General features: G+C 40.8%; 1 protein-coding gene across 2 annotated transcripts in view; it reads right to left on the reverse strand.

The window, feature by feature from the left end:
• LOC121615230 (zinc finger protein GLIS1) overlaps positions 1-23,079 on the reverse strand; it is a 45,141-nt gene extending 22,062 nt beyond the window's left edge. For both annotated transcript variants that reach the window (XM_041949495.1, XM_041949493.1), the window contains exons 1-2: positions 23,025-23,079; positions 5,870-7,008 (exon numbers count right to left, since the gene is read on the reverse strand). In XM_041949495.1, coding sequence (XP_041805429.1) covers positions 5,870-6,781 — 912 coding nt within the window. In that variant the 5' untranslated portion in view covers positions 6,782-7,008; positions 23,025-23,079. The remainder of the gene's footprint in view (positions 1-5,869; positions 7,009-23,024) is intronic.
• Between the last annotated feature and the right edge of the window lie 3,532 nt (positions 23,080-26,611).

Raw genomic sequence — 26,611 nt, forward strand, 5'->3', positions numbered from 1 at the left:
CAAAACTACTTGGTTGTGTTTCGGAAAAGATCATGGTCAGGGTTAAAATACATACATTAGTTACGTGTCATGTTACTTCACTGACCCTCCGCACACAGGTTAAAAAGAAGCAAACCCTGCTCTCCTGAGTGAAAGTCCTGTATTTGACCCATCCAACTTCCTCCATATGTGGACTTTTCTTGCTCTTTATACTACGTCACCTGACTTCTCTCATCCAGAAATGACACCTACAGTGTGACAGCTTGAAGTGTACGGCCACTGACCAAGCTGCCATATTTGATGTGTTGGGAGTAAGAATGGGCTGCCTATAGATGATAGGACAAGCCCGCACGTTGAAAAATGACCTTAAAGGGGTTCCCTCTGCCTTAAAACAGACGACCAAGCATCCGTATGTATACCTCATTAAGGCTACGGGAGTTTTGTCATCATGGTGACAATAATAAACACTTTGTCGCTTTTAAAGAACGTCACCTTACTTTGGCCTTTTCTCCCATTATAATAATTTCTACAGCTGCTAGAGGCCTAAGAGGAATAGAAGGAATAAGATACATCAGGTTTGACGACAAGGACAATATTTGTTACTAAGATCATTGTTGGTTTGGTCTTTTCATGGGATTGTTGACAGTAAGGAAAGTAAAGAATATCAACAGACCGGTCCTTTAAATGTGTATGTACATGAACGTCATTTCAGCACCATAAATTATATATAAATGACTCTCCTTCCATGAATTTAAAAACACTTTGGGAACTCGTGTTTACAGCCTGAGCAACACCTGTCTGATCTGAGACTTTACGAGCTGGTAAATACGGCTGAATTCATTAACAAACACTGACTGCATTCATGTGAGATATTCTTTTTCCATTGCTGCACTGGGAATGACTTAATTTACATGTTTTGGCCTGAGCACTTTATGAAAATGAAATGACGTTATTCACGTAGTTCAAGTGTGACTAATGACTTTTTTTTGTGTGTTGATGTTGACTTAATTTTATTAATCTGTTTGCTGGCAACTGTCCACAGTAATATATTTATAGGCTGGCAGCAGATTATGTCACTTTAATGAACTAATTCACTTAAGCAAGAAGCACGTCTCTAAATTCAGATTTCTGAATGAATTATTAATGGGAGACCCAGGTTGACGACAGCAGCAGAGTCTCTGGGGAATCACAGAGAGGGTTATTCACTCTGAGGGACAGGGACTTGGCACCAAACTGAGGGTCATCACAGGACAGACGTGTCCATGCAGCAACTGCTGTGTTTCAGAAAATGACTCATGACGGAGGTGATGCAGGTTGACCCTGTGCTGGAGCTCAAAGGCCTCTGTTGTGATGGACCTCACAGCCTCTGCGTCTTCTCAAACCTGACGTCGTCTGGTTTCGTCTTTATCTTGGACGTGTGTCTCGTGCCTCTTTTGTTGTATTCTGTCATTTTGAATTTATAGTCCATCATACTTATAAACGGTCTGAGCATTTTAAAAGACAAGACGTGAAAGAAGGCAGGAAGAGTTTTCTCTGTGGGAACATAACAGACGTTCTACCGGAGTGAATGACTGATCTACTTTTACATCATCAAAAACCATAATGTTCTTTGCAGTTTCCAGTTAAAATCCTGAAGCTGATTATGGTCAGCATTTTTTCTGCAATTGCCATTCAGTGTATTTATATTCAGTCATTGCTTTTATATGCAGGTATGTATGCACAGTCTAATGTAAGTCAGTTCTACTATTCTGCCATAATTCACTTTAATTACATGCTTTTGCACTGAAGTCATAGTTAAAGGTGTCGTTACTGGATTGCATTATATTCAGAGGTGGAAGCACAGTGTGCTGCAGAGCGTGAGGTACCACGGAGGTTACACAATTTAAACAAACATAAATAACACATGTGAGTTAAAAACCATTAATTAAATGAAATAATTAAGACCGGTAACCAGCTCCACCGGGTCGAGGGGGCATCCCAGGACAGAGCTGGCCTTCTTAACCAGTCGCCGAAGCTTTCCATCGGCCCCGCAGATTATTAATAAAAATCTGCGCATCTAGTGTTACCTCTAGTAGATCTCGTGGAAGAGGGTCAGTCCGTCCTGAGTGTGATTGTAGATTAATTTACCAACAACTGGTGATGAGCCAAAAAGTCCGTAATTCATAGTTCACCTTGTACAGAGTCTCTATCCTCTCTGTTCATGCCCACCATCCAACCGCTCGGATCCCAGGCTGTCTGCTCCCTGGACCGACAGCAGCACGCTGGCTCGACTTTGTGTGGCGACTACTGAGTTGTGAAACTTGTCTAAACTTGTCTATTAGGCACGTGAGACGTCACTTGAGCTTTTGTTGGCCTACTGTCATAGTGAGTCTCAAACTGAGTATTTCTGCTTGCTTCCTGTGAGGTTTTTGTTGAGAGAAGAACTTATTCACTGGTAGTTGAACGTTGGAACTTTGAAATAGGCTAAAAAAAATAATGTTAATTTTGTGAGAAAGTGAAAATATTAAACAATAATAGGCTAATTGGGCCTAGATAAATGTTTTATTTATTTATTTATTTGAAAATCTGACCCCTGTGGTGCCATCAGAGAGTCAAAAAAAGGTCCTCAGTGAGTTCCCCCTGCTCTCCAAAAGACCAGAGTCTCTTCAGCAGATACAACCAGTTCTGCTGGTTCCCTGGATCAGTTCTCTGTCCTCCGTGCTGACTTCCTGAAAACTGCAGTCATCAGAGACCTTTAGCAGATGGCAGTTAACTGAATTGTGCACGAAATCCGCAGCATGGAGGATGAGGAGGCAGGGAGCCAGGCCCGTCCCCTGCGGGGCCCCGTGCTGCAGACAGCCATGCCGAACTCACAGTCCTGTATCCTCACGTACTGTGGTCGGTTGGCGAGGTAGTCCACAATCCCCGCTGTGAGGTGGTGTCCCTCAGAAGCGTGGGCTGTACGGGACTGAGGGCACTGGGGAAATCAAACAACACGATTCTCACAGTGCTCCCAGCCTTTTCCAGATGAGAGAGGCTAGCAGCGCTGTCAGAGTCATGTTCTTTGGTTTCTCCAGTGCTTCACCATAATTCTGCTTAGGAATGGGAGGTTAGAGATTGGTCTGCAGTTACTGATAATAGATGGGTCTCAAGTGGGTTTCTTTAAAAGTGGTTTAAGAATTGAAGCTTTGAGTGACCAAAGAAAAATACTGACTGTAAAAAGGTGTTTACAATGGTTAAACTATCTTTAGATAAACAGTTAAAAATGCTTTTAAAGGAGGGGTGGAAGAAGTGGAGCACTTAGGACTCTGAATCACTGCTCCAAGATCATCAGCACAGACTGGTGCAAAATTTGTTCAGATAGTAGTGAACCGAGTAGGAGGCAGGGTGAGAGGAGCGTGAATGATCATGGGAATATTTGTTGTAATAGTCATTATTTTGTTTTGGCCAAAGGCTGCAAAATCCTTTCTATTACTGGTGAAAATAAAATCAGCTGGGATTGAAGTTATTTAGAAGCTCAGTAGAAAAGGAGAACCCTGGAATTGTGTGTATTATTGTTTATTATATGTTTAAAACATGCTTAACTGTTTCTCTGATTTCTGGGTTACTAGTTAATAGATTTTTATAAACATCAAGACGCTCTAGAAGCTGGGTTTTATACAGTTTACACTCAGCCCAGCAGTCCCTTTTTTCCTCCCTTTCAATTCATCCATTAGCAAAGAGCTTTGACTTCACTGGATGACACTTTAATTTCAACAGGAGCAATACAATCTAAAACTAGTTTAGTAACTTGAAGGTGATTACCATGCCATTCTAAGAGGACATATCAGACGTTCTAACGTCACAGAATTTGGTAGCAAAGATATCAAAGAGTTAGCAGGCAGGTACCATTTCTGAACAGGTTTCACAAAGTTGACCCTTAGAACATTAAGACTGATTAAAAAAGATTCAGGAATGGTCTGATAAAGCAACTTCAAGTGCTGGCAGAGAAAATACTTTCACACTTTTGGACATAAGGTTTGGCCCAGGTTATGAGTGGGTCCAGTGACATGCTGAGAGGACCCATAGGCCTCCAGCAGCTGGTTGTTGTATCCACTGTATCTGCATGGATATCAAAGTCACAAGAAATCAATATAAAATCAAAATTTAAGGAAGTTTGGGAAAATAGGTCATTAAATTCATCAATAAAGGCTGGATGTTTTGGTGGTCAACACACTATAATTAATAAGACAGGAGTTTTGCATACCAGCGTCAGTGCAAGATACTTGATAGAAGAGTAGATAGATACTTTATTAATCTCCAAAGAGAAATTTACATTTAGTACTTGTCAAAAGTGAGCATAAAAACATATCACAAAAAGTGCTGCTAGACCTCCACCTCTCCTGTCAGACCTGAAAACATTTTTAAAGTTTAAATTTCACCTTCAAGTTTCAGGGAAAAAAAAACAGTATGTTCAGCTCATGATCTGTAATTAGGTCATTAAGTTGTCAGTTAAAGAGCTCACATTTAATAAAGCGAGTTTAACCCACGTCAGAGTATTTGGCATTTTGCATGAAAAATAGTTATCAATTAAATTTCTGTGAATTGCCTAATTTATTAATTCAATAATTATTGCAGCTCTGCAATAAATAAACTGCAGTTTCTGAGACATTATGGAAAATAGCCAATTAGCGACTGACTTTCTTGTAAAGGCAATGACAGTTAATGTTGTCGCACTGCAGACTGATGCATCAGCTGCTCTTCTGTTTGATTTTTGTGTGTTTCTGGGACTCAAGCAGGACTGAAGGATTAAAATTTACACACATTTCAGAGGACAAGTTGCTCAAAAACTCTGTGGGAACGTAGTTTTTACAGGAATGAATGATTTATCAGTGTATTACATCACCAAACATAAATACGTAATTGCTATGAATTAATTACATTTGTCAGAATAACAAGAGTGATCAGCAGATTTTTGAACGCTCAGTGCTACAGACACATCCTCCATTCATTCGGCACTGCCACGTTTCTCCCTCTGGCATGCATGAGTAAGGGAAACCTGTCTTGAGGAAAGGAAACCGTTTGATCATCTCTGTCTAACAGGCTCGTGATCATCGGTCGTTCAGTCTGAGAGACGTACTGCGAGCATGTTAACGCCTTTCAGACCTCCAAACGGCTCATTTGAAAGCTGGAAAGAATGAGAGATGTTTTGACTGACTGAAAATGGTTGCAACAGTGGTGGTAGAGCTTAAGTTGATGAGGTTGCCAGTTTGATTCCTGCATAGTTTGGATAAATCACGGGCAAAGTCAATTAAAAGCGCATTATCCAGAGATTCCACCTGGCTGTCCACCTGGTTATCACCTGGACTTAGCTGGCAGTGTGCACACAAATTCTTCCTGGTTTCTTGGAGATAATTTACAGCTCAATTCAGCCTATTTCAGAGATGTGTATCATGCCACTCTCATGCTTGAAATTTGCACGTGGACTCTCAAATCTCACATTCCCCAAAAACATTGCTCTACAGCGCCCCATGTGGTCAGGAACATTCCACAGGGTAGCTTTAAGTCATTAAAAAAATGGCTTGAGTTTTGCATCTAAGAACATTGTATTATGACTTGTGGAGATATTAGTAATTGACACTAGAACATCATTGCTAAATGTGCGGTGCTATGTAACACAGCATTTATAGCCTAAGCTAGTTTGGGCCTTAAGACAAATACATGAAACTCAGCAACAAAATTAAAACAGAGCCATTGATTTTTCTCTTTTCTCTGATACCCAAACATGCCATCAAGCTGCCACTGATGTGTATTGTATTTGGGAAGTGCTAAATTTCAGATAAAAAGTTTTATTTGTCTTCTCTGGTTCTGTAACAGTAAAATAAATACTGTGATTTACTGTGATCAACCAGACAAAAGCCAACTGACTCACCATGCATTTATTGGGCTTTTCTCCAGAATGGACCCTCATGTGGATGAGTAGCTTGTAGCGAGCATTGAAGGGTTTGTGGCGTCGCACACAGCCGGCCCAGAAGCAGGAAAACTCTTCCCCTTTGCGCTGGTCGATGTGCACCTTCTCGATGTGCCTCACCAGCTCCTCCTGGCTGCTGCAAGTGGCGCTGCAGTCGATCCAATGACACGGCTGGTCCTGTTGGTCCACTGCGAGGTCCTGTCCTATGGGTCCATTAAGCCTCGGGAAGTGAATTGGAGCGCTGTCTTGACCATCATGGCCTTGGAGGGGCTGGCCCACGTGGAACAGCTCCCCCTGCTGGTTGTTAACTTGAAACGGCTCCCTCTTACATGGTAAGAAATCATCTGCAGGCTCTTGTTTGATCGAGTGATACTCTTCCTGTATCTTTTGTTGCTGATGAGGAGTCTTGTTGCCCCCGGGTGCGTCAGAAAGAGGCAAGGAAGAGGCAAAAAATAAAGATGAGGAGGAGGAGGAAGAGGAAAGAGAGGACGGTGGAGAGCCAAAAGGGGGAGATGTGGCACAGCTGGTGAGCATGTATGATAAAGGGAGGGAGGGCTGGGGGTAACAACTGAACCTCTGGTTGTTGTTTTTAGGATCTGTGTGTGCCGTGGTGGCAAAGTCCTCCATAGTCTTTTCTATGTGGGATCCAGCTGTCTTACAGCTGAGCAGGGAGGTGAGGTCACAGCCCAGTGAGGACAGGGACAGGGAAGTCCTTGGAAGACAGCACACGCCCAGACCACCTGAATGCATCGATGACTGACAGAAGCCACCAGAAGGCAGTGGTGCCTGATGGTCCTCCGCATCCTCAAACACACTTCCAAAACCAGGAAGTGTCAGCTGGACGTCTGGAGGCCCGAGGTCAGGGGGCCACATCCTGGCCCCCGCTCGCAAACGTCCACCAAGAGAGCCCCTCAATCTACGATGATCCTCCTGGAGCAGCTTCAGGAGTCCACTGAAACCATCTACAGCATCATTCAGTTCTCACATGTAATCAAATTAGATTGATTTTCAGTCGCTGGCATCTTCTTGTTTCAGCCAAAGCGTGTGTAATCTTCTGTCATTTGTTCCAAACTGCTGCTCGGTCAGTCATCTCTCATGCACTGTGGGAGACAGAAACCAAACCCAAGTGAGTCATCTTAAAAGACAAAAAATAAAAATACAAAACACTTTCTGAATCACAGCGGTGGAAGAAGGACACAGATCCTCTACTAAACATACACAACTATTATCAGTAACATGTATTCAAAGTATTGAAAGTACTCATTCTGCAGCAAAAATACCTACTCTGAGCAATATACTTTACATTATTAATACTAATTGTTAATATGCATCAATGTTAAAGCAGTTTTTTACTGTTTTAGCTGCTCGAGCTGGAGCTCATTTTAACTGCTTTCTATACAGTTAGCTAGTTTAGTCCAGTGGTTCCCAGACACAAATCTGTTTTTTTACTTTTCTATATTCTTTGCATATTTTGGATAAAATATTTGTGAGCCTTGAATAGTTATTTAAAAGAAGTTTGGAAATGTTTCTTTAGTAAAAGTGCAAATGACTCAATTGACACATGGCAAGACACCCAACTAGACACTGCTTTTCTGTAAGAGCTTATTACAACCCAGAAAGATTGGGACCCAATGGTTTAATCCCAAATTATGTTTTGTACTTAATGATCTTATCGTATGTTTTTCTATGTAATTTCCTCATCTGTAAAGCGACTGTAGTCATCAGATGCGTGCAGTGGAGTTTGCTTGAAATGTGATAAAGTTGAAACATAAAGTAGCATAAAATGGAAATACTGAAAGCACCTCAATGTTTGACTACATTGTCCCTCTCAAAATGAACAAAATCGATGCAGCAGGGCCAGGAATATCATCTTTTTTATTCCATTCTTCTTCCTTGTCAAATATGGCGTCTAAATTGCCCAAAATGCAATTCGATCACAGAGAGGTTGGTCGCGAGAGATGAGGCGCCGACTACAGAGGTCTGATAAGCTCCCTCCAGAATGTATTTATTGCAATGTTGCTAAGCGATGACTCAGCCGGTGTGAAAACTTGCCATACCATTCAAAGGGTTGAAACATAAACCCAGAGATGTGTCACACCCTGAATGTTCCCCCCCTCGTTTCCAGCCATCGGCAGCTCTGCCTTCAATCATTAGCAGCAAATGGACCAAGGTGACCAACAGAGAAGGTCCCAGATGCAGTAAAACCAAAACAAACGTCATGTCCGACCCCCTTGTCAGCAGGCTTCAATCAAACAGCCCTGAGTGTGACGCTGCAGCGGGTGTATATTTGGCTTCCTCTGGGCTGCTGTAACAGTCGGGGCTGATTCATTACTGCAGGCATTACGGCCACCCTCGCAGCAAACAGCCAGACGTTGTGTGGCAGCCGATTGCCTGGAACCTGGTCCAGATGCTTGTTAACAGAAGACGAGTAATGGACCACATCTCTCTGCTCGCTGCTGATGCAGGCGAGGGAGGCTGGAAAATAGTGGGTCAAACAGAAGCTCCCCTGCCCTGTCACATATACAGTAGCTCCACTGTGCAATAGTCCTTGAGTGTTTATTGGAGTAGACTCGATTTCCACTGTTCTCTGCCATCTGCCAGATATCGATGATCTAATTTACAACAGGATCTCCGCCACGTGTAATTAGTCATCGCAAGGATTCAATGGGATTTCATGTGGATGCTTATTTTACGAGCCAGAAACCGACTCAGCTAAGATGATGAGTAAGTTCACTTCTGTAGTTATATTAGCTGACGAAGGAGTCACTAAGTGTAGGTTCGTGCCCATAGTTTCCTGGTATAGTCTGGTTTACAGTTTTATGATTCTTCCCGTAAATCGCTGGAGTTCCCCCCACCAGAGTCATGTAGCAGGCCAGTCATGGGAACTGTGGTTGAATCTTAATTAGAGAGATCACAATGTGTCTGTGTGTCAACAAGCTGAACAGGATTGATGATACTTGTGTTGCAGAAGTGGTTTGGTATGTTGAAATATGATGATTGCAGCCTAGTACCTGTTGGCTTTGAGAGCTAAAACCAATATTAGACTTCTGAGGGCAAAGTGTGGGATTTCAGATGCAAACAAAACATCAGAGTCACAACAATAAAAGATCAAATCTGACAAATAATCTTATCGCTTTTCATAATCTCACCTTTCCTTTTAAGCATCAATCCCGGCCTCATGTAAACATCCACTCTGCTATAAATCCAGCAGAGTGAAATCCTGCAGCAAATATAGCAAAAGGGGGATTTTTTTTAGCAGTGTCTATTCAAAAACCACTTTGGTCCTAATCCAGAAAGAAGAGTCAGACAGTAAAACTAAGAAAAGTGTCCCACAAAGCCTCAACTGAGCATGCAAACTTTATAAAATAGCAGGCGCATCTCATGTGGTGCCTTTCAAAGACTCACTTGCTGAGGTTAGCTAAACACAGCTGCGGCATTTCAGGACAAGCAAATGTGTACTTGTCTCAACAATAAGCACTTTGGTTCTTGAATTACAAATGTTTTTGTGCTTTTTGGTTCAACTGAAACATGAGAAAAAGATCCTTATTGAAATGAGAGATGTGGATACGCAGACAACATTCAGAGTCCTAATCCTATCTTTCCTGAATAATCCTTGATGGTGTTGCGGAGGCATCAGCGTGGATCAGCTGCTACACTCGCACGTTAACGCTGAATCCTGCAGCTGAACTTCAAAACAGGAAAATATTAGATTCTGTCACTGTGTATCTATATAAACTTCATTTATACAGCAGAATCTGATGCTTGTTTTCATCAGTTCATCGGGTGTATGTGAACTTCCCTTTTCATTTACCTATTTATTCATTTATTTTTACTTCATATACCTAATGCTCCAAAAACACCTGTTTGGATCATTCCACAGGTAAACAGGTTGATTGGTAACAGGTGATAGTTTCATGATTGGGTATGAAAGGAGCATCCTGGAAAGGCTCAGTGGTTCACAGCAAGGATGGAGCGAGGTTCACCACTTTGTGAACACATTGGATAAAGGAGATTACTGCATGGACTCATCTATGAGTTGCTCTACACTCTGTCTTTACTGCATGTAACTGTATGCATGTATAGTGTGTTTGGTCATTTCTTTTGAGATTTGCTACCATGTTGCTACCAATAACAGGATCACATGTGGAATTGGCATCATGTGCATCCAGGTACATCTGAGGACTCATTTGCAATCCTGACATTGCTTTTATTACATTTTTACATAAATCATATGAGATTTCATGAGTTTGAGATGGAAAATAAGTGTTGTAAATCTTAGTTCCCGGATTTAAAGAAATACGTGGGGACGCAGAAATACCCACAGGTGCAGTATATTTTAGGTTCGGACAATATGTTTGCAAGAGAACAAAATCTCATAAATGTGGCTGGCTGACCATTAAAGAAAACATGTGAATTACGTAACTAGTTTCACAACTGTTGCTTGTGTTTTTATAAAAGACATGAGAGACTGGTATCCTAATAACAGAGAAGTTGGCTGCAGGGTGAGAGTTTACACCTCACTAAATAATTTGAGCCTCAGGGCCTCCATTTTCAAAATAAGTTAATCCTGTGAAACCATTTTTTTTTGTGCTATGACAGCACCAATAAATCATAATTTACTCTGCTTACTGGTCATTAACCTTTATTTATCCACAGGATATTGAACGAGCACACTTTCTTGTTTTCTGCAGCTTTACATTCGTGCAGTTATACACGTTCACACCTTGGAAATTTCCAGAAAGACTGCAGTTTTCTCTCACTGAACACTGTGCAGGTGGTAATAAAAGTGAGAGTTGTTTCTGAGAGTGTTACCTACTCATTTCCAAACATTTCAGGGAAGCGAACCAGTAACCCTGCAGATATGACGCCACTTCTCGAGGCTTTAAGCGACTGAAAAGTCTGTTGTGATGCTTTTCAGCCTCATTTTCTAATCTCACTTATACATTTTCACATCTAGCTCTACACACATCACCATAGTGACATATTGTACCTGCAGCTGTGTCCCAGACAGTATCCACCACCTAATTCATTTGAACTGAGAGGGTGAAACCACACAAAGCCCTCTTGATGCCTCTAAATTTCTTCAACATTCTCTCCATCCATCATGATTTCACTCATCCACCACTATAAGAACAGCTGAGGCCTTTAACACAGACGACCATTTCTCTCGCAGCTGGTAGGAACTGTTCTTGATTACCATTCAGTTTAGTTCACCTTGTCTCCATCTAATTTCTGGAGTGAGACAGACTTTTTCAGAAGACACGCAGGCAAACACATACATCTTGTTTTTATGATACAACTCAAAAGTTAAGGAAGTAATAAATGCAACAGAAATCATGTCTTTAGATCAAACAGTGCTGAGCTGGGAGCACAGTCGTGCTCGCTGCATGATGAACAGCTGGATTTTCTGTTCAGACCGGGGAGGTCAAGCTAGGTCTGACTATTAAAGGACATGCAGAAGAGTTTGTCCCATCAAAAACCTGATGCACTTTGTACATAAAGATGAATATTCGTAACAGCTGAGCAAAATGTGCAGCCTTTGTTCCTTCTTCTGACCGCTCTGAAAATGTTCACGGCAACACGAGCTGTCGAACAGCGTGAGACGAGGAACTTAAACAAGAGGATCATGAGGTGCAGCCTCCTGAAACATTTATTTATACTGAGGGGAGAGGCCCAACCTGAAGCTGCTGACCTGACAATGAAAGCTGCAGAGCTGCACAAAGACGCACACTGTTGATCAGAGGTGAACGCCGCCTTCCTTTCCCCCAAACTGAATCACTTACATGATGTACTGACTCAAGAATACAGTCTTTGTAGCTGTTGTCAGTAATGTACCAAGAACTGATGCATTCAAATGATGTGTCTACCAAATATGATTATTGTAAAGCACGACTGTAATAATAAGTAAAAAAACAAAAGAGGCTACAGTATATGTCACAAAAATCTTCTATATTTTTCTCATATTTTTCATTGATTGTGCAGAGATTTGTCCACTCACACGAAGAGTTTAATACCGCAAAGCACATGCCATTAAAACAGTCATGTATCTGGAACTGTAAATTAATTTGAAGGCGTGCTGATGCTCCATCATGTCCACTGTGCCAGACAGTCAGTGTGCGTGAAAGATGAGGCTTTATTATCGTTTGAAGTTCATCAATGTAGGAGTGATAGCGCTGCTGATGGTGGCGTCAGTGTCAAAACACACTTCTTCCTCTCTGAAGCACAGTTATAAACAATGCTGATATTATATTCCATACGAATGGGAAACAAATAAAGTGGCTTGGACTGAGCCAGCCAATCAGCTGCAGACGTCGTTCATGCTCGTGCACAAGAGAAGGTAAAGGGGAGGGGAGATGGGGGAGGGACAGTAAATCTGGCCTGCTAATGTGTAATCGCATTGTAAAACCAGAAGAGATGGAAAAATTTAACAATCTTGTCTTGTGCAGAATGACTCAACCCACCTTTAATTTGAAGGATTTGAAGGAAGGTAACTGTGCATCACTCACATTTTTCACATTCCAGGTGTGCCCGTCGAAATCGGACCACAACGACTAGGCAACATAGATTTTATCATGAAACTGAATGACCTGTGAGTCTGACTTTCACTAAAACATCTGCTGTCAACAATAAGGCTTCAAAGACCATTTATTCATGTTGACCTCATGTGAAAACTCAAAGCTATGAGAGGACGGTGAAGGTGCTGAAACACCTGTGGACAGTAAGGTCGTGCCAGTGCTCAGGTGTACCAAGGAGTCGTCAGCATCACTCATGAAGGTCGCAAGTTGCCGCCTTGTTTCTGAACATGGCGGCTCAGTGTGCCAGTCTGATTCCTGCAGCCAAGTCTGAGGAAGATGAGCATGGAAAAGGTGCTGATGGCAGTTTTTCCAGAAAGACATACCAAGTAGAAATCCCTGCACCATCCAACCGAGTGATCAGCTTAATGAAGGGGCTTTGCTCAAAGATGAGGCTCGTCCAGGTGACTAAACCACCGATGGCTGTGGAAACACAGCTCGAAAAAGAAGTGAGGAATGCATGACAAGTATATCGATACTCCAGCTGGAAGACGCGGGGATGATGCAGCAGGGGAAGGAAAGAGGGGCAGACCGGTTGTCCATCATCTGTGTCAGTGACTAAAACTGTTGTTCACTGCATGAATGTTTTCAGTTTTAATACCAGTGTCAGCAGGATCGATGCAAAGAAAAATGGACCTGTCTCAATAATAGATCATGTCTTGTTTTTACCTTGCCCGACTTAAAATAATTATATTCTCTGTAACACAGAAAACAGTCATAAGTAATACCCAATGTTTGCATTTAGATGTAAATTATTCATGTTAAACTTGCCTCATAAATCATGTACGATTTCATTAACCAACATGATGCATTAGTCGCTTTAAAGAATAAAAAGCATTGGTATCAGTATTGATATTGGTGATTTGGGTCTGGCATTACTCTGAACCAGATCACCCCAGTTCACCGACAATGCCCTGGAGGCACATCCTGTCCGACCCTGTTTGACCTGCGGTGGATCACAGCGTCTGCGCTGGTAAAATCTCCTCGGTTATTTGGATAAATGTGATCATTTGTATCGCTGATGCGTGACACTCCCAGTTCAAAAGGACTGCAGGCTACAGGCTACAGAAAAATTCTTTGGCTCTTTTTGGATTTTGAGAGGCAGTTTGGGTCAAAGTAAACTCAGTGGGAGCAGGTGAATAACACAGTGTCATGTTGCACAAAATAAGAATGTGTTATTGGATAAGAATTCATGCATGTCAGCTTAGAAAGAGGCTTGAAATGCTGTTAACTTTGTTAACTGCAATGATCCTCCTGGGACGGTTAATACTCCAAATAGTGTTTTAAGAAATGTCTAATTTACAGAATCTGCAATCTCAGTAGAGTTTATTCTCCTTGTTTATTTTAACTGGATGGAAGGGAGGGAGTTCCTAAAAAAAATCCACATATCTGCATACATAAAAGAACATTTTCCATTTTATTTAATCAGTTTGGAGGGAGCCACACACACACACACAATAATAACACATGCACAATAATAATGGAAAGAAAATACAGTCAGTCCATTCATTCAGCTACTGTACTTTAGGACAATTCTGAGATACCTGAGTATTTTCCATTCAATACTACCTTGTACTTCTACCACACTACATTCCAGAGGTAAACTCACTCGCTGTGAGCACAGCTGCAGCTGCTGCGCCTGGTCGTGATGGATGAAGCAGTGGATGTCGGTATGGTTATTGATCGGGGTAGTTGTAGCCGTGATGCCATGATATGGCTGCAGTACCTATATTGCAAATACTCTGCTCCTAAAATTAGGATAGAAAGTTATGTCAAACCACACAGGATTTTATTGTGATCAGATATGACAGATGTGCTACCGATCCACCACGATGCAGCCAGTACGACTATGACGATTCACTGCACACACTCACCCCCAGCATGTAGTTAATGTCACACCCACGTCAACTATTGTGTCACAACCATAATCGTAGCCACCAAAGCACAGCCGTGGCCACAGCCGCAACCAGAGCAACAGCCAAAGCTGCTTCATCCCGTGGCTACAGATATAATCCCAGCTACAGTCTGTAACAGCCAGTTATGCACATAACACATAATACTACTACACAAATGCAAGGGAAAAAAGGAAAAAAAACCTTTTGCTGGCTTCATATTTGCTCATATTACTTTGTGCTTTTACTGAAGTGAAGTTCAGCATTTTGGGAATTACACTTTGCTTTGCCAAGAATTAAATGAGATTTATAGCACTCTCGTATCTTAGCTTAGCTTAGCATAAAATATTGGAAACAGCTAGCTTCCTACAAGCACCTTGACATCCCACTTTATAATACATTATATCATGTTTGTTGTGCCAGCCAAGGTGTAAAACAGTTTGCTGTTTTGCAGAGGGTCATGTACCAGACAATTTCTTGGCCGGACACTGTAACTTCCTGGAATCTCCACTGGGTGTCTGGAAACTGGTCCTGGCCAAGAAATAGTCCAGCACACAGTTAGCCTCCTGCAAAATGACATATTTCCATATTTACTCTTTCGTACGCCTGGAACAAACAGATTAGAGGACGTTTCAGGTGCTGGTAGGTGGATTTTGTTATTTTGGGAGAAAGTCAAGGGAGCTGTTTCACTTTGTTTTCACTCTGTATGCTATGCTAGGCTAACCAGCTGCTTCATATTTGCCTGCAGACATATGTACAGCAGCAAATAGAACTGTATGAGTGTAAGTGCAGCATATAACTATATAATAATTACTATATTAAAATATAATATCTCATCATTCTGTCTCAGCATGAGCAAATTGCTGTCTTCAATAAAAATCACCTGCCTTTCACAAACAAGTAAAGCTTACATTTCATTGTTTCTAAACTCAAAGTGCACGTGTGGATCTCTGCCTCTTCCCCCGTCAGCGCTCACCTAGCCCTCCGTCCTCTCCTCCTGGCAAACCCAAACATTTACAAGCAGGTGTGGATCTGTGAGAAACTTTGACTGAGCGCAGATGGCAGGAAATTCCAGTGAAATGACAGTGGCCTAGTCCAAACCACAAGACAGTGTGAGCAGAGCCCGTGAACCAGATACAGCAGGGCCAGCAGCAGCGGCAGCAGCAGCAGCAGCAGCGCCTATGGACTCGGCTTGGACTCCTCGGCCTGCCAGCGTCTTGAAATAGGAGCAGCTTCACAAGACGCCTGTTAAAACTCTTCTGTGATGGAGGGAGTCTGGTGTGGTGGGTGCTGCTGACTTGTGTCTTTCCAAACAAATTTTGGGTGGTATTTGGTCTGAGAAACCTTGTGAAAATAGATTATGTTTAGCATCTAGTGGTTTTTTTATAGCCTGCGTTTGGTGAAGCATCAGTATGTCTGCCAATAGATCAAGCAGGAGTATATCATGCAGCACTTTCCAGCTCTTCGTGCAGCACTCCTCCATATGATGTCATGGGAGAATTAATTTTACACAACCAACAGACAGGCGTGTCGTAGTGAAGGTAAAAGTGGAATCAAAGCACCAAAATGAGGTTGGCCCTCATAAGACCTGAAGTTAAACGTTTGTTTATATCTGCAATTTTGAGATTAGTACTATAACTGTCACTCTTGGCTGAATAAATAGCCTGACAGACTATTTTCTGTACCTAAAACAACATTAGAGCCTCTCTGCCAGGTACATATGGTTTAGTGTGCTAGGTAAGTGCTAACTAGCACTGATGGTGGTGACTTTGAAGACATAAAAATAATAATAAATCAGACGATGAGGACAGAAAATAGAGAGAGGGGAGAGATAGAAAGCAATAAGACGGGTAAGCAGCTGTTGACAAAATTGTCAGCATCATTTTAGAGTGGTTTATTATCGACATGGCTAATTAGTAATATTATTGGTGTTAGCTTGCTGATAAATGAAGCAGCATCGTCTCGGGTTTGAGAAACAGCCACAGAGAGAAGATCAGCTGCAGGTCCATTTTCACCATCTGCTCATGTAACCGAGGCTGACAAGATACTGACAAGATGAGTTCATGAAGTGGCTACAAAAGGTAATTTCAATTCATGCCATTTTCATCCGTTTCATACATTTAAATGTGGGGTCTGTTGCCTCTCTGCTGCAGCAGACTGGGCTAGTACAGTAATACAGCAACCCTTCAGTGCAAAGGACAGAATTGGATGTCTTTCCACCTTTATCTTATTCTGAGTGTATAATGGAGAGCTAAAACTGTGACTGAAATGATGTTGTACAATGTTGTGACACCTAAGTCCTGTATGATCGGAAGAAAACGTTCTCAATTGCAATACAAACATTTATTTACTTATTGATTTGTGCAGGAGAGACAACGGGTGTCTTAAAAGGGGGGAGGGGGCCTACTGAGGCAGGAACGGGGCCCAAGTTTTTGTGATAGACAATAGCTTTATAGCAATAGCTTTTTCCAAAAGTGAGTGGAAGTTTTGGAGTCATATTGCAAATACATTTGGGATTAGAAGGGCGGGAAAGAAGCCAAGAGAGTTCGGTAAGAGGAAAAAAAGCTTATTGAGTCACTCAAAATTGAATTAATACTGTAAGCATGCACTTGTTCCAGGGTAGGATTGTAACTCGTTGCTGCTAAGACAACACTTTTCTGTCTGAGCATCACTGAAAACTCACATTTAAGTTCGCAGTAAACCTCTCTACCTGTGTTTCCAGCAGGACCTCTGAAGCCCTTTTGAAACACTCCTCTTTTATTTTTTTTTTTGTACTGAAACTTTGAAATGTAAATTCGCTTTCCTCTGGGAGCGGATGAAACGAGCAAAGCTGTGTGTACGTCTGCTTCGCAGATTCTGCGAGACGACATTAATCCTGACAGATCTCTTTAATTTAACTGCTATATTTGTTATGCCTGTATGTTAGTTTTAGGTGGCTCCCAGTAATAATATTTAAACTTTATTGCAACAACTCCCTCTACATGCACTACGGCCCTCTCTTTAGTGTACGTGTCCCAACACAAACTCATGCAAAAACAGTGCATTTTGTTCCTACTGGCTGCGACTACGTGCTCTGTAAGACATACACTTTTTATTTGACATCATAAAATTCTCATTTTGCAGGACTATTCCTCTTTGTTGCTGGATTTATTTACCAATATGCATGCTACAATATTGTTTATTGCTGCTGTAACGATTTAATCAAATTCTGCTCTCTCTTGCTGCTGTGCTGCTGCAACTTCAACCTCCCGCTGAAGACCTCATGGGAACTGAAAATAATTTAATTACTAATTTATTGTGTCATTCTTTATGAAAGCCGTGTGTCTTTATCTGCAGAATGTAAACTTTTCAAGAACAAAAAACAACAGAGCTTCGAGAAGTAGGATCAAGAGGTTGTCTTGACGTGCATCTGGGCAGGATAAGGTTAAGGCTAAGCTGTCCTAATCAACATTTGTTATATTACAATTGAATTATACAACAATATGTCAAACTCATAGAGAATTCTCACCAACTTTGCAGTTAGTCTCAGCTTCATTGAGTCTTTTAGTCTATTTTGAATCATTGTTTTGGTTGTGCAACCCATAATTTCATTATTTTGGTTTCACTCTCTCCAAACAGCAGACAAACCCAGTTAGCGACTAGCTGGTGAACATAGAGGTAAAGACCCAGAACTTTCACTCAACAGGTGATGGAAACCAGGCCAGAACTAAAAGGGGAGTAAATATTAATCTGGCAGCCAGAAACAGGACCCTGAATGGACGCTGAGGTTGTCTGTATCTGCTGGATGTGTAAACAGGTGCAACATATTTGCTGCCATATAAAGCTTATAAGGTGCTACTATGTCAAGTGGCCAGAAATCTATTAATACTGCCTTAAAATGGAAGTTGGAAAAATTTAATCTGTTTTTATGATACTTACTGTACATCTTTGCTTTGACTTGAACAATGAAAGTCAGTATATTTGGCTAAATAAACAGCCTGACCAATCAATTCAGGAATAAGTGAACTAAAGACAAGTTTCTGGTTAATGTACCTTTTGCTGAACATAACGGGTCCATTTACTTTGCAGGCTAACATTTTGCTGTTAATAGTTGTATAATAAATGCAGGACTTAAACTTGTATTTGTCGTAGTGAAACTTTGATTAAAGGATCTGAATATTTCTTCCACATTGAACACTGAATCCACAAATCTTTCAACCGAGAAGATGAAAGGTCTACAGAATCAAATGTAAACCAAAGAGTCTAGATACGCACACACGTTCCTTTAATACATTTGTTTTCCATTGAAGCATTGCGAGAATAACCCCAAGCAAGAATCTGGAGTTTATAATCATAATGTAGAGATAAAGTACCCTCCGTGTATTAACTGGAACTTTTATAATCCCACTAATTCACTGGACTGTGCTTAGAAGAAAAGTTCTGGGACTTGAAATAATTTCCCAAGTAAACATGATTTAAAAAGACATTGGCCTGCAGTTAATACACACCAGAAACAATGTTGAAACAGTTACCTCTGATACTCGCTGCGGGTCGTATTACCCAGCTGTGTCACCCTTGGGTGTTGCAAAAGAGCGTGCACCTCTAGCCAGGAATAATATTTCTGCACCAAACCGAAATGAGCTCTGCTTGTAGGGCAATCACAGTTAATGTCCGTGAAAGGTATGTAGGGACGGGGCAGCTGAGAAAAACAAGTGACGAACCATTTCATCAGCAGGCTCTGAACACAGGCACCGCTGTCATAAAACAGCGGTTCATACTAGTATGAGATCGGATGTGACAAATTCAGACTCCGGGCTGTTTTTTCAAAGACACGGTTACAAATATTTGTGTAAGAGACAGCAAATTTGTTTCTTGCCTAACACTAATACATCCCATATGATCAGACTTTCTCACTGACTTTGAGCCCTTAATTAAATACATTAGGTCATCTTCTTCTACGTAATAACATGGGTATTAAAGGAGCATTAGTAAGTAAGCTATGACTTTAAATGGCCGCTATTGACCACCAGTGGGAATTGCAATAAGTTGTGTCCATCCGAACATTGCTCAAATTTTAATCACATTTCCAAAAAGTCAACAAAAGAAAGTTTGGCTCAACGGGTATTTCCGTCAGATGGTTTAATGCAAATGAAAAAAGATGGCGTAACAAGATTACGTAATCCAGCAACTCTGGAAAGCTTCCAACTTTTTCCTACATTTGACCTCCTGACCATTTGTTTCAGGCTTTTCAATATTAGACGCTCAAAGCCAGATGACTTAGTACAAAGAGTGAAAAAGACCTTGTACAGGGACGGTTGGGGTGCATAGATGCGTAAATGCATGCAGGTCAGGTATGCAATGTGTTTAACATGCATCTGGTCTTATTGTAAGTCAAACCATGATCTTTTCTTAAAGCTAACCAAGAAGTTTTGGTGCCTAAACTGCAGCTGTTTCACCATAAGTGTGTTTAAAAGGCCTTTATGGATAATAGATATGAGAAACCAAGGAGCATGACAACATGTTGGAACTTGTGTTTCTTCTCCATGTGGTGTGTTTCATACTGCCGCCATTTGTGTTGTGTTGTTTTAGTTTTTGGGTTCGTTGATTAAATGATTGAGTGAAAGCATTTTCTGAATAATTAGCTTCTTGCCAAGCGTTAAAAGAGAAGATCGATACCACTTTCATATGTGTGCATGCAACATAGGGCCAGGCGCTGATTAGCTTAGCATAGCTTTACATACAGACTGGAGACAGGTGGAAAGCGTTAGCTAGCCTGGCTCCGTCCATCGCTACAAACACAACTAGCAACATTAAATCTAATTTATCAATATATTTGCTCGTAGGCAGATTTTGTAGCTTTAGTAGCTTGAGTCAGGCTAGCTGTCCCCCCTTGTTTCCAGTCTTTATGCTAAGCTAACCGTCTGCTGGCTGTAACTTTTTGCTGTAGATATTCTTTTTTGTGCAATACTTTTCATTACTACTGTTTGCTATTTTGCTATTTTATTATTATGTATATATTTTTTTACTCCTCGCTATTTTGATGTTTTATTTGTTCTTTATAGTCTTATTTCACAATTTTTCACTTATTTCATTGTGTGCAATTTCCCAACTTGGGATAAATAAAGTCTATCTATCTATCTATCTATCTATCTATCTATCTATCTATCTATCTATCTATCTATTCATTCATTCATGTATTTACAGCGATGTTACGTGTTAAGTGCTTGGTGGACGTACAAACTGCGAACTTGTGCCCAGATTAAACCAAATGATGATGTTAAAAGCTTTTAAATGTGCTTGCAGGCAGATTTTTATAATTTTAGCGCCAGGCTAGCTGTTTCTCCCTTTTTCTAGTCTTTGTTAAAGCTAACCATCCGTTGGCTGCAGCGTCAAATTTTTTTTTGTCATTTACTTTTTATTGGTTTTTGATTTTACATATTAACAGACAAACAGTCAAACAGTCAACATGAAGACCTATAGGTGAGTACAGAATTACCGAGGAGAAAATAAAAACATACAGAAGTGGACTGGTAATCACCTCCAGTTGAGAGAATATAAGTATTCTGATGAAATCCAATCTTATGGTAGAGACAAAAGCACACCATTTTAGCCAATTATCAATAAATGCCTCTTTTTGTGTTCTTAAATTAAACGTAATTCTTTCCATTACAAAGATGCTGTACACTGTATCAATCCATTCATCTACACTGGGTGACTCCCTCTTCAGCCATTTCTTCGTTATTGATTTCTTACAGGCCACCAGTAGTATTCTCTGCAGCGTCATATTTACTGGACATGTATGACAGTGGCACAGAGCTCCTCATCAAACTCTTAGCAGTTTCCAAAAATGTCCAATTGTTCCTTTGAGCAGAACCATGTCATGCTGATAGAAATAAAACAAGAAAGTGAAGACGTTATGTTTGTGTTTCCATCACTCCGTTTTTTGTGGATATGCCAGCTTTTCCACCTCAGCCACACTTTAATGTGCATAAAAACAAGTGGTGGGCCATTAGCGAACGACAGGTCCAACACAAACACTGAGCAAAGAGGCAATAAATCAGGATCCTAAGTACAGTAGTGTTCATTTGGCAAAATAATCTGAACTCAAGGTCCACTTACAGCTTCTTTTTTTTGTTCGGCTGAGCAATTTCCATTCACTGATGAAGACTGTGGGGTTGAAAGCTCCAGAAAAAGCTTGTAATTGAACCTTGAGTTCAGATTATTTTTTAGTTTTAACTAAAAGTCCACTTACTCGCTTGCTTGGGAGCGTTTGACCTTATCGCAGCTGATTCAAGGACTGTTTCCAAGATCAAGACTGAAGTGTTGCACCAAAGTTTGCGTCCCTTATGAAATGGTGCTTTCTAGAGCAATGTGGCCTCATGTCACCCTTTGTTTTATTGTTTTTTATTTATTTTTGCCACATACGTGCAGTGGCAAATGGACTAAACCCATTCATCCAATCCACTAAAACTGAAAAGCTTTTGTTATTTCTTCACCCGGTGTGAAACCGAGGCGAACGCACGCTGCCAGGGCAAACAAATAGTTTAGGGCGAAACAAACGTTGGCTCGCTGCTGTCTCTTGCTCGTAGCACCATGCTCCATCTGAGCACTTGAACAAACAATCTGAGCATCTGGTGAAATAATTGCTGAGTCACTGGTATTGATCAACAACCCGATCAACCTCCCGAAGGCATATTAAGGTAATTATTTACGGAACAGTACAAATCTTGTTTATTACCTCTTTAATAGCCAGATACATAAGAGTAAACAAGGCAAATGACAAAATCAAGCGTGATTCAGCGCTCGCTGCGCACACCTCTGTGCAATGGGAACACCGGCCGAGGCCTGCGAGTATAAACCATGATTCCCCAGCACAAGCTCCATGCCAGTGATACCATGAGACTAATGATTAAAACAAGCCTCCTCATCTGTTTGACTTTGAGAAAGCCAGATTTCCACCCCCTGCGCAGCACTTTTCATTCCAGCAACATTACATAAATCAGCGGACTGCAGAGGAGTGGAAAGGAAGAGTCCCATAAGTAATAAGAGAGGAAAAAATATCACAGGGAACCATTTGGGTAAGAGTTTACTACAGTATAGAGCAGCATATCTATAAATTGCCTTCCTCAAATCCTTGTTGCACAATCAAAACAAGTTCTTGTGTAATCCGTGATACAGAGGTAAAATTAGATCTGATTATAACATTTCTTAACAACAGTTCGGAGCTTTGTCCAACTTTTTCTCTCCATCTAGGGAGAATTTTCCTCATTTATCATCCGCTCTTGACAAGTTGGTGGTTGTAAAGCATTACTGCACATCCTGCATGCACCAAACAATGGTTCATGTCTCAGCTGGAGTCACTTTGAGTGCTTACAGGCAGCTGTTAACATTAACAGTGATGCATACTTCTCAGAACTTGTTCATTTGCTTCATTGCTCTCCTTGTTAAAAGAAAGGTTAAAAAGTCATTTTAGCAGATTTTTTTAGGTGATTTAACTGAACACTGCAAACACACAATCCGCATTTTTCTACAAACTTGCATATAAAACACAACATAAATCTCGTGGTCATGTTTTCATGACAAAGCTGCTTCTACACGTTTAAGTTTACAGGATTTTCACATTTAAAGGAAATGAAAGGTCCGGTGCGGGAGCATTTGGAGCGCCGCTCTTACCGTGTCGCGTCCGGCCGTCGCTCACAGCACGCTGGTAGGTGTTCGCCTCGTGCTGGCTGCACGCGGATTGTGCTTCCCACTGTCACAGCAGCGCTCTCTGCGCCGCGAGCTCGCTGTCTGTGCTGCGCGCGCACACGCCTGCACAGGCACGCTTTTTTTTCTTTTTTTTTTCTTTGTTGCGTCTTAATGAACAGATGATGTGATGCACATAATTAAATCCACGCAGTGAAAACCTCTGCTTCTATGAGTTTAAACACACATGCGTTTTTAACCTGCTTTGGTTTTCACTTGTGCGGTCATGTTTTCTAATAATATTCCACCAATAGTTTTGGTGCTCCCTTCACAGTAAATCAGTTTCTATTAAGGATTTACAGGTTGTAACTATATTGAGCGAAAAAACGTTTATTGTTTTTTCTCAGCCATTTGCAATAGTTAATGAGTAATTTCTAACTGCTGTATAGATCAGGTATAAATCATTGATAAGCGCAGCTTCTGGGTCACCAGGTGTGGCTGGTGTTTATCTTCCTCTTGTGTCACTGCAGCTTTGTCTTTTCAGCTCGTTTGTTCCTCATGTAAGATCTAATCTGGAAAGTCGCATAAACTGTTTATTAACAATTTATTAACATTCACAACCACAGATTAAAATTACTGAACCTTTTTTTTTTTATCAAATCATTAACATTAATTTTGGATGACTTGCTAACTTTCAGTGTTGCATTTTGCACCCTTGACTCTTTCTAACATTTATGATTGCAAATTTAATGGTTAATTGCCTTTTATTAATAACTTTATAACTGCAAATTTGATGTCTTGTCAGAAAGTGAAAAAAGTGAAAAAATACATTTGAAAAAACATAATTCAGCCAGAGAAAATCTTCACAACCTGGTAACACAGACGTTTTTTGTTAATCATGTCTGATCTGTCAAGCATTAGTCTGTGATTAATTAAAGATCCAGATATGTTTCAAAACATATGAAAAATACTATGTTGCATTAATGATTTATGACTCACTTGCTTTCTTTAAGAAAAACATTCAAAATACTGACAACTTTTTCTCCCTCATTGGAAAAGCTAGAATCTATGAATATGCAAATATTTCTCATTTCAACAGTTTAACAGCTGGATTCAAGATGTTTTCTACTTTATTGAAAAGTGTTGTCAGGTTTCCACATCACACTTGTGTAAATTGCACACTGGCCCATACTTGGCCTCCAGTGCAGTTGCAATGTTGCAAAGTCCTGCTTGTATGTTCACATACTGAAGTCAGATTTAAGATGACTGCAGAGAGGCTTTCCCTCTTCAGACAGCAGCCGGTGTCGGACTCTGCAGTCATCGTCCTGCACAGTGAGGCTCAAACATACGAATGAGGAAGCATTAAGTAAAACACCAGCGAGTGTTTTTCAAGAAAAGGGTTTTTAATGCTTGTGGTTACTTTAACTTTTCTGATATTGTATCTGCTTTGATCGCCTGTGATATTACAGTAATAGGGACTTGTGCTCAACAGTTATTTTGCCCACTGAGCGACATCCCAAAGGGCATTGCTGTAGTTGGATAATGCATATATATAACAATAATTACACAATAATAATTCTATACAAACTGAGTGTCCATTAATCTCCTATTATCATTGCAACAGTCTGATGGAAGCTCTTTTCCGCAGTGATCTCCCTGCTACCTGCTACCTGCTACCTTTTTAATTGCATTGCAGTCATTTTCCCATCGTTCTTGTGTTAAGAAAGAGGTTGCATAGTTGCATGTGTGTATGCAAAATTACCGCATGCATCAAGCCAACGTAATATAATATAACGTGCTGTGGTTGCTCCTCCCTTATGGTTTACTGATATTCCTGGATGATAACTGACTGTGTCTTTAATACTTAACAGTGAGTTCAGATGTGTCCTCTAGCACTTTATGGTGGCCTATTTCTATTTATAGTGGTAACCCTGTAATCTTGTACACAGTGTGTTTGTGATGCTCAGTATGGACTTTACCATATTCTGGTTTTTGTCTTGCAGAATCTCCTTTGGCATCTCTGCAATCGTCAGTTCTGTGTAATGCATACTGGGCTAAAAAATAATGCTCAATATTAGCCTCATTACTTTCAGAAAGTGAACTCTCTGTCCCTCCCACGTTTGTACCGACACATCAAAACTTGGACATACTGTAAGACAGCCTGTCAAACATCTGGGCCCTTCTTCGCACTGTTAAGATTGACATAAATACACAAAGGAGGCAAACAAGCAGAGAAACCTTTTATCTGTATATCTGATTACACAGTAAAACTGCAAGTTTGAGTTGTATTTCTGATTCCTGAGATGATGCACAGAGCTGTAAACAAGTCCTTTGGGATGGTGCTCAAAACAAAACCAGATGGGCGAAAACAATTCACAAAAGAACATATTCTCCATGAAAAATTGGAACATTGTAGGGGTTTCATCTGCTAACTCGATACAGAAAACAGCTGGTGTTGGTCTCTTTTGCTTGCCATCCTTTCTTTGTCTGCTTCTCTTCATCCTCAGGTGCAAAAAAGTCATTCAGAAAGATTAACAGGCCTTTTTCACAGCAGACGTTTTGACCTGTCATTGCAGGGAAGGCGCAGGTGTTACTAATAACACTAACAATGGCTCTGTTCTGTTCAAGTGTCCCAGGAAGTGAAGATGGTGCGAGAGCAAGCCAGCATGAACGATACCAGGCCCCTGAAACTGCAGCAGCTACATGGAATTCAGCCATCGTTCATTTTATTATTTACACCTGTTTACAGTGACATGTCAAAATGTCTTCCATGAAAACAGGTCATTATCAAGCATAAAAGTGATCTGAGGTTTTTCTATCCCATCAGATAATCAAATTAACTCCAAGCACGTTACTGGAAATGACATGCCGATGATGCAAATGAGACCAATTTGGAGACTGAAATGAGTCCCACATTTTACATGAGCTCGGTCCAATGTTTTTAATATAAAGCTTTCTCTGAATAAAGCCTTTGTCTAATATAAACTTGCAGCCCTTTTGACTTTGTCATAACACTGTGGTTCCCGACGGGCCAAATCTGAGGGGGTCACAACAGGCTAGGAAATAAGAACAAAATACATCTTTATGATAGAAAAATTATCTCCATATTTTACTTTATTGTGAAATATTGAACAGGTTTACCTCTACACGCCGTTATATGTGTAGGGAACTTTGTCTCTTCATTGGCTTCTTTGGAAACTTAATGCAACTAAATCAACATTTATATTACATGTGTGCTTTTCCCTATATGACAAGTTGCAATGTGTGCTGCAGACCTGTACACTAGATGTCCTCAGCGAGTTTTCAGCCTCCAAGGATCACCTTTCTTTCTTATTTATACATTTATACAGGTGTTTTCAGTTAATTCTGGCTATTAGACCTCTGCTCAGGTTGAAATTAGATGGCGCAATGAACATGTGAGGTCATGAAACTCATTGCACCTTAACAACTTCAACAGGAGAGTGAAGCAGCACTGTGAGGAGGTCTAACCGGGGAAAAATAAATGAAAACACCAGTGTGTAGAGGCTTCGAGAGAATTTTAAATGTCTTGCGAAACTTTATTCTTATGAAACCCT

The sequence above is a fragment of the Chelmon rostratus genome, chromosome 12, assembly GCF_017976325.1.
Source record: "Chelmon rostratus isolate fCheRos1 chromosome 12, fCheRos1.pri, whole genome shotgun sequence".
Classification (NCBI taxonomy): domain Eukaryota; kingdom Metazoa; phylum Chordata; class Actinopteri; order Chaetodontiformes; family Chaetodontidae; genus Chelmon; species Chelmon rostratus.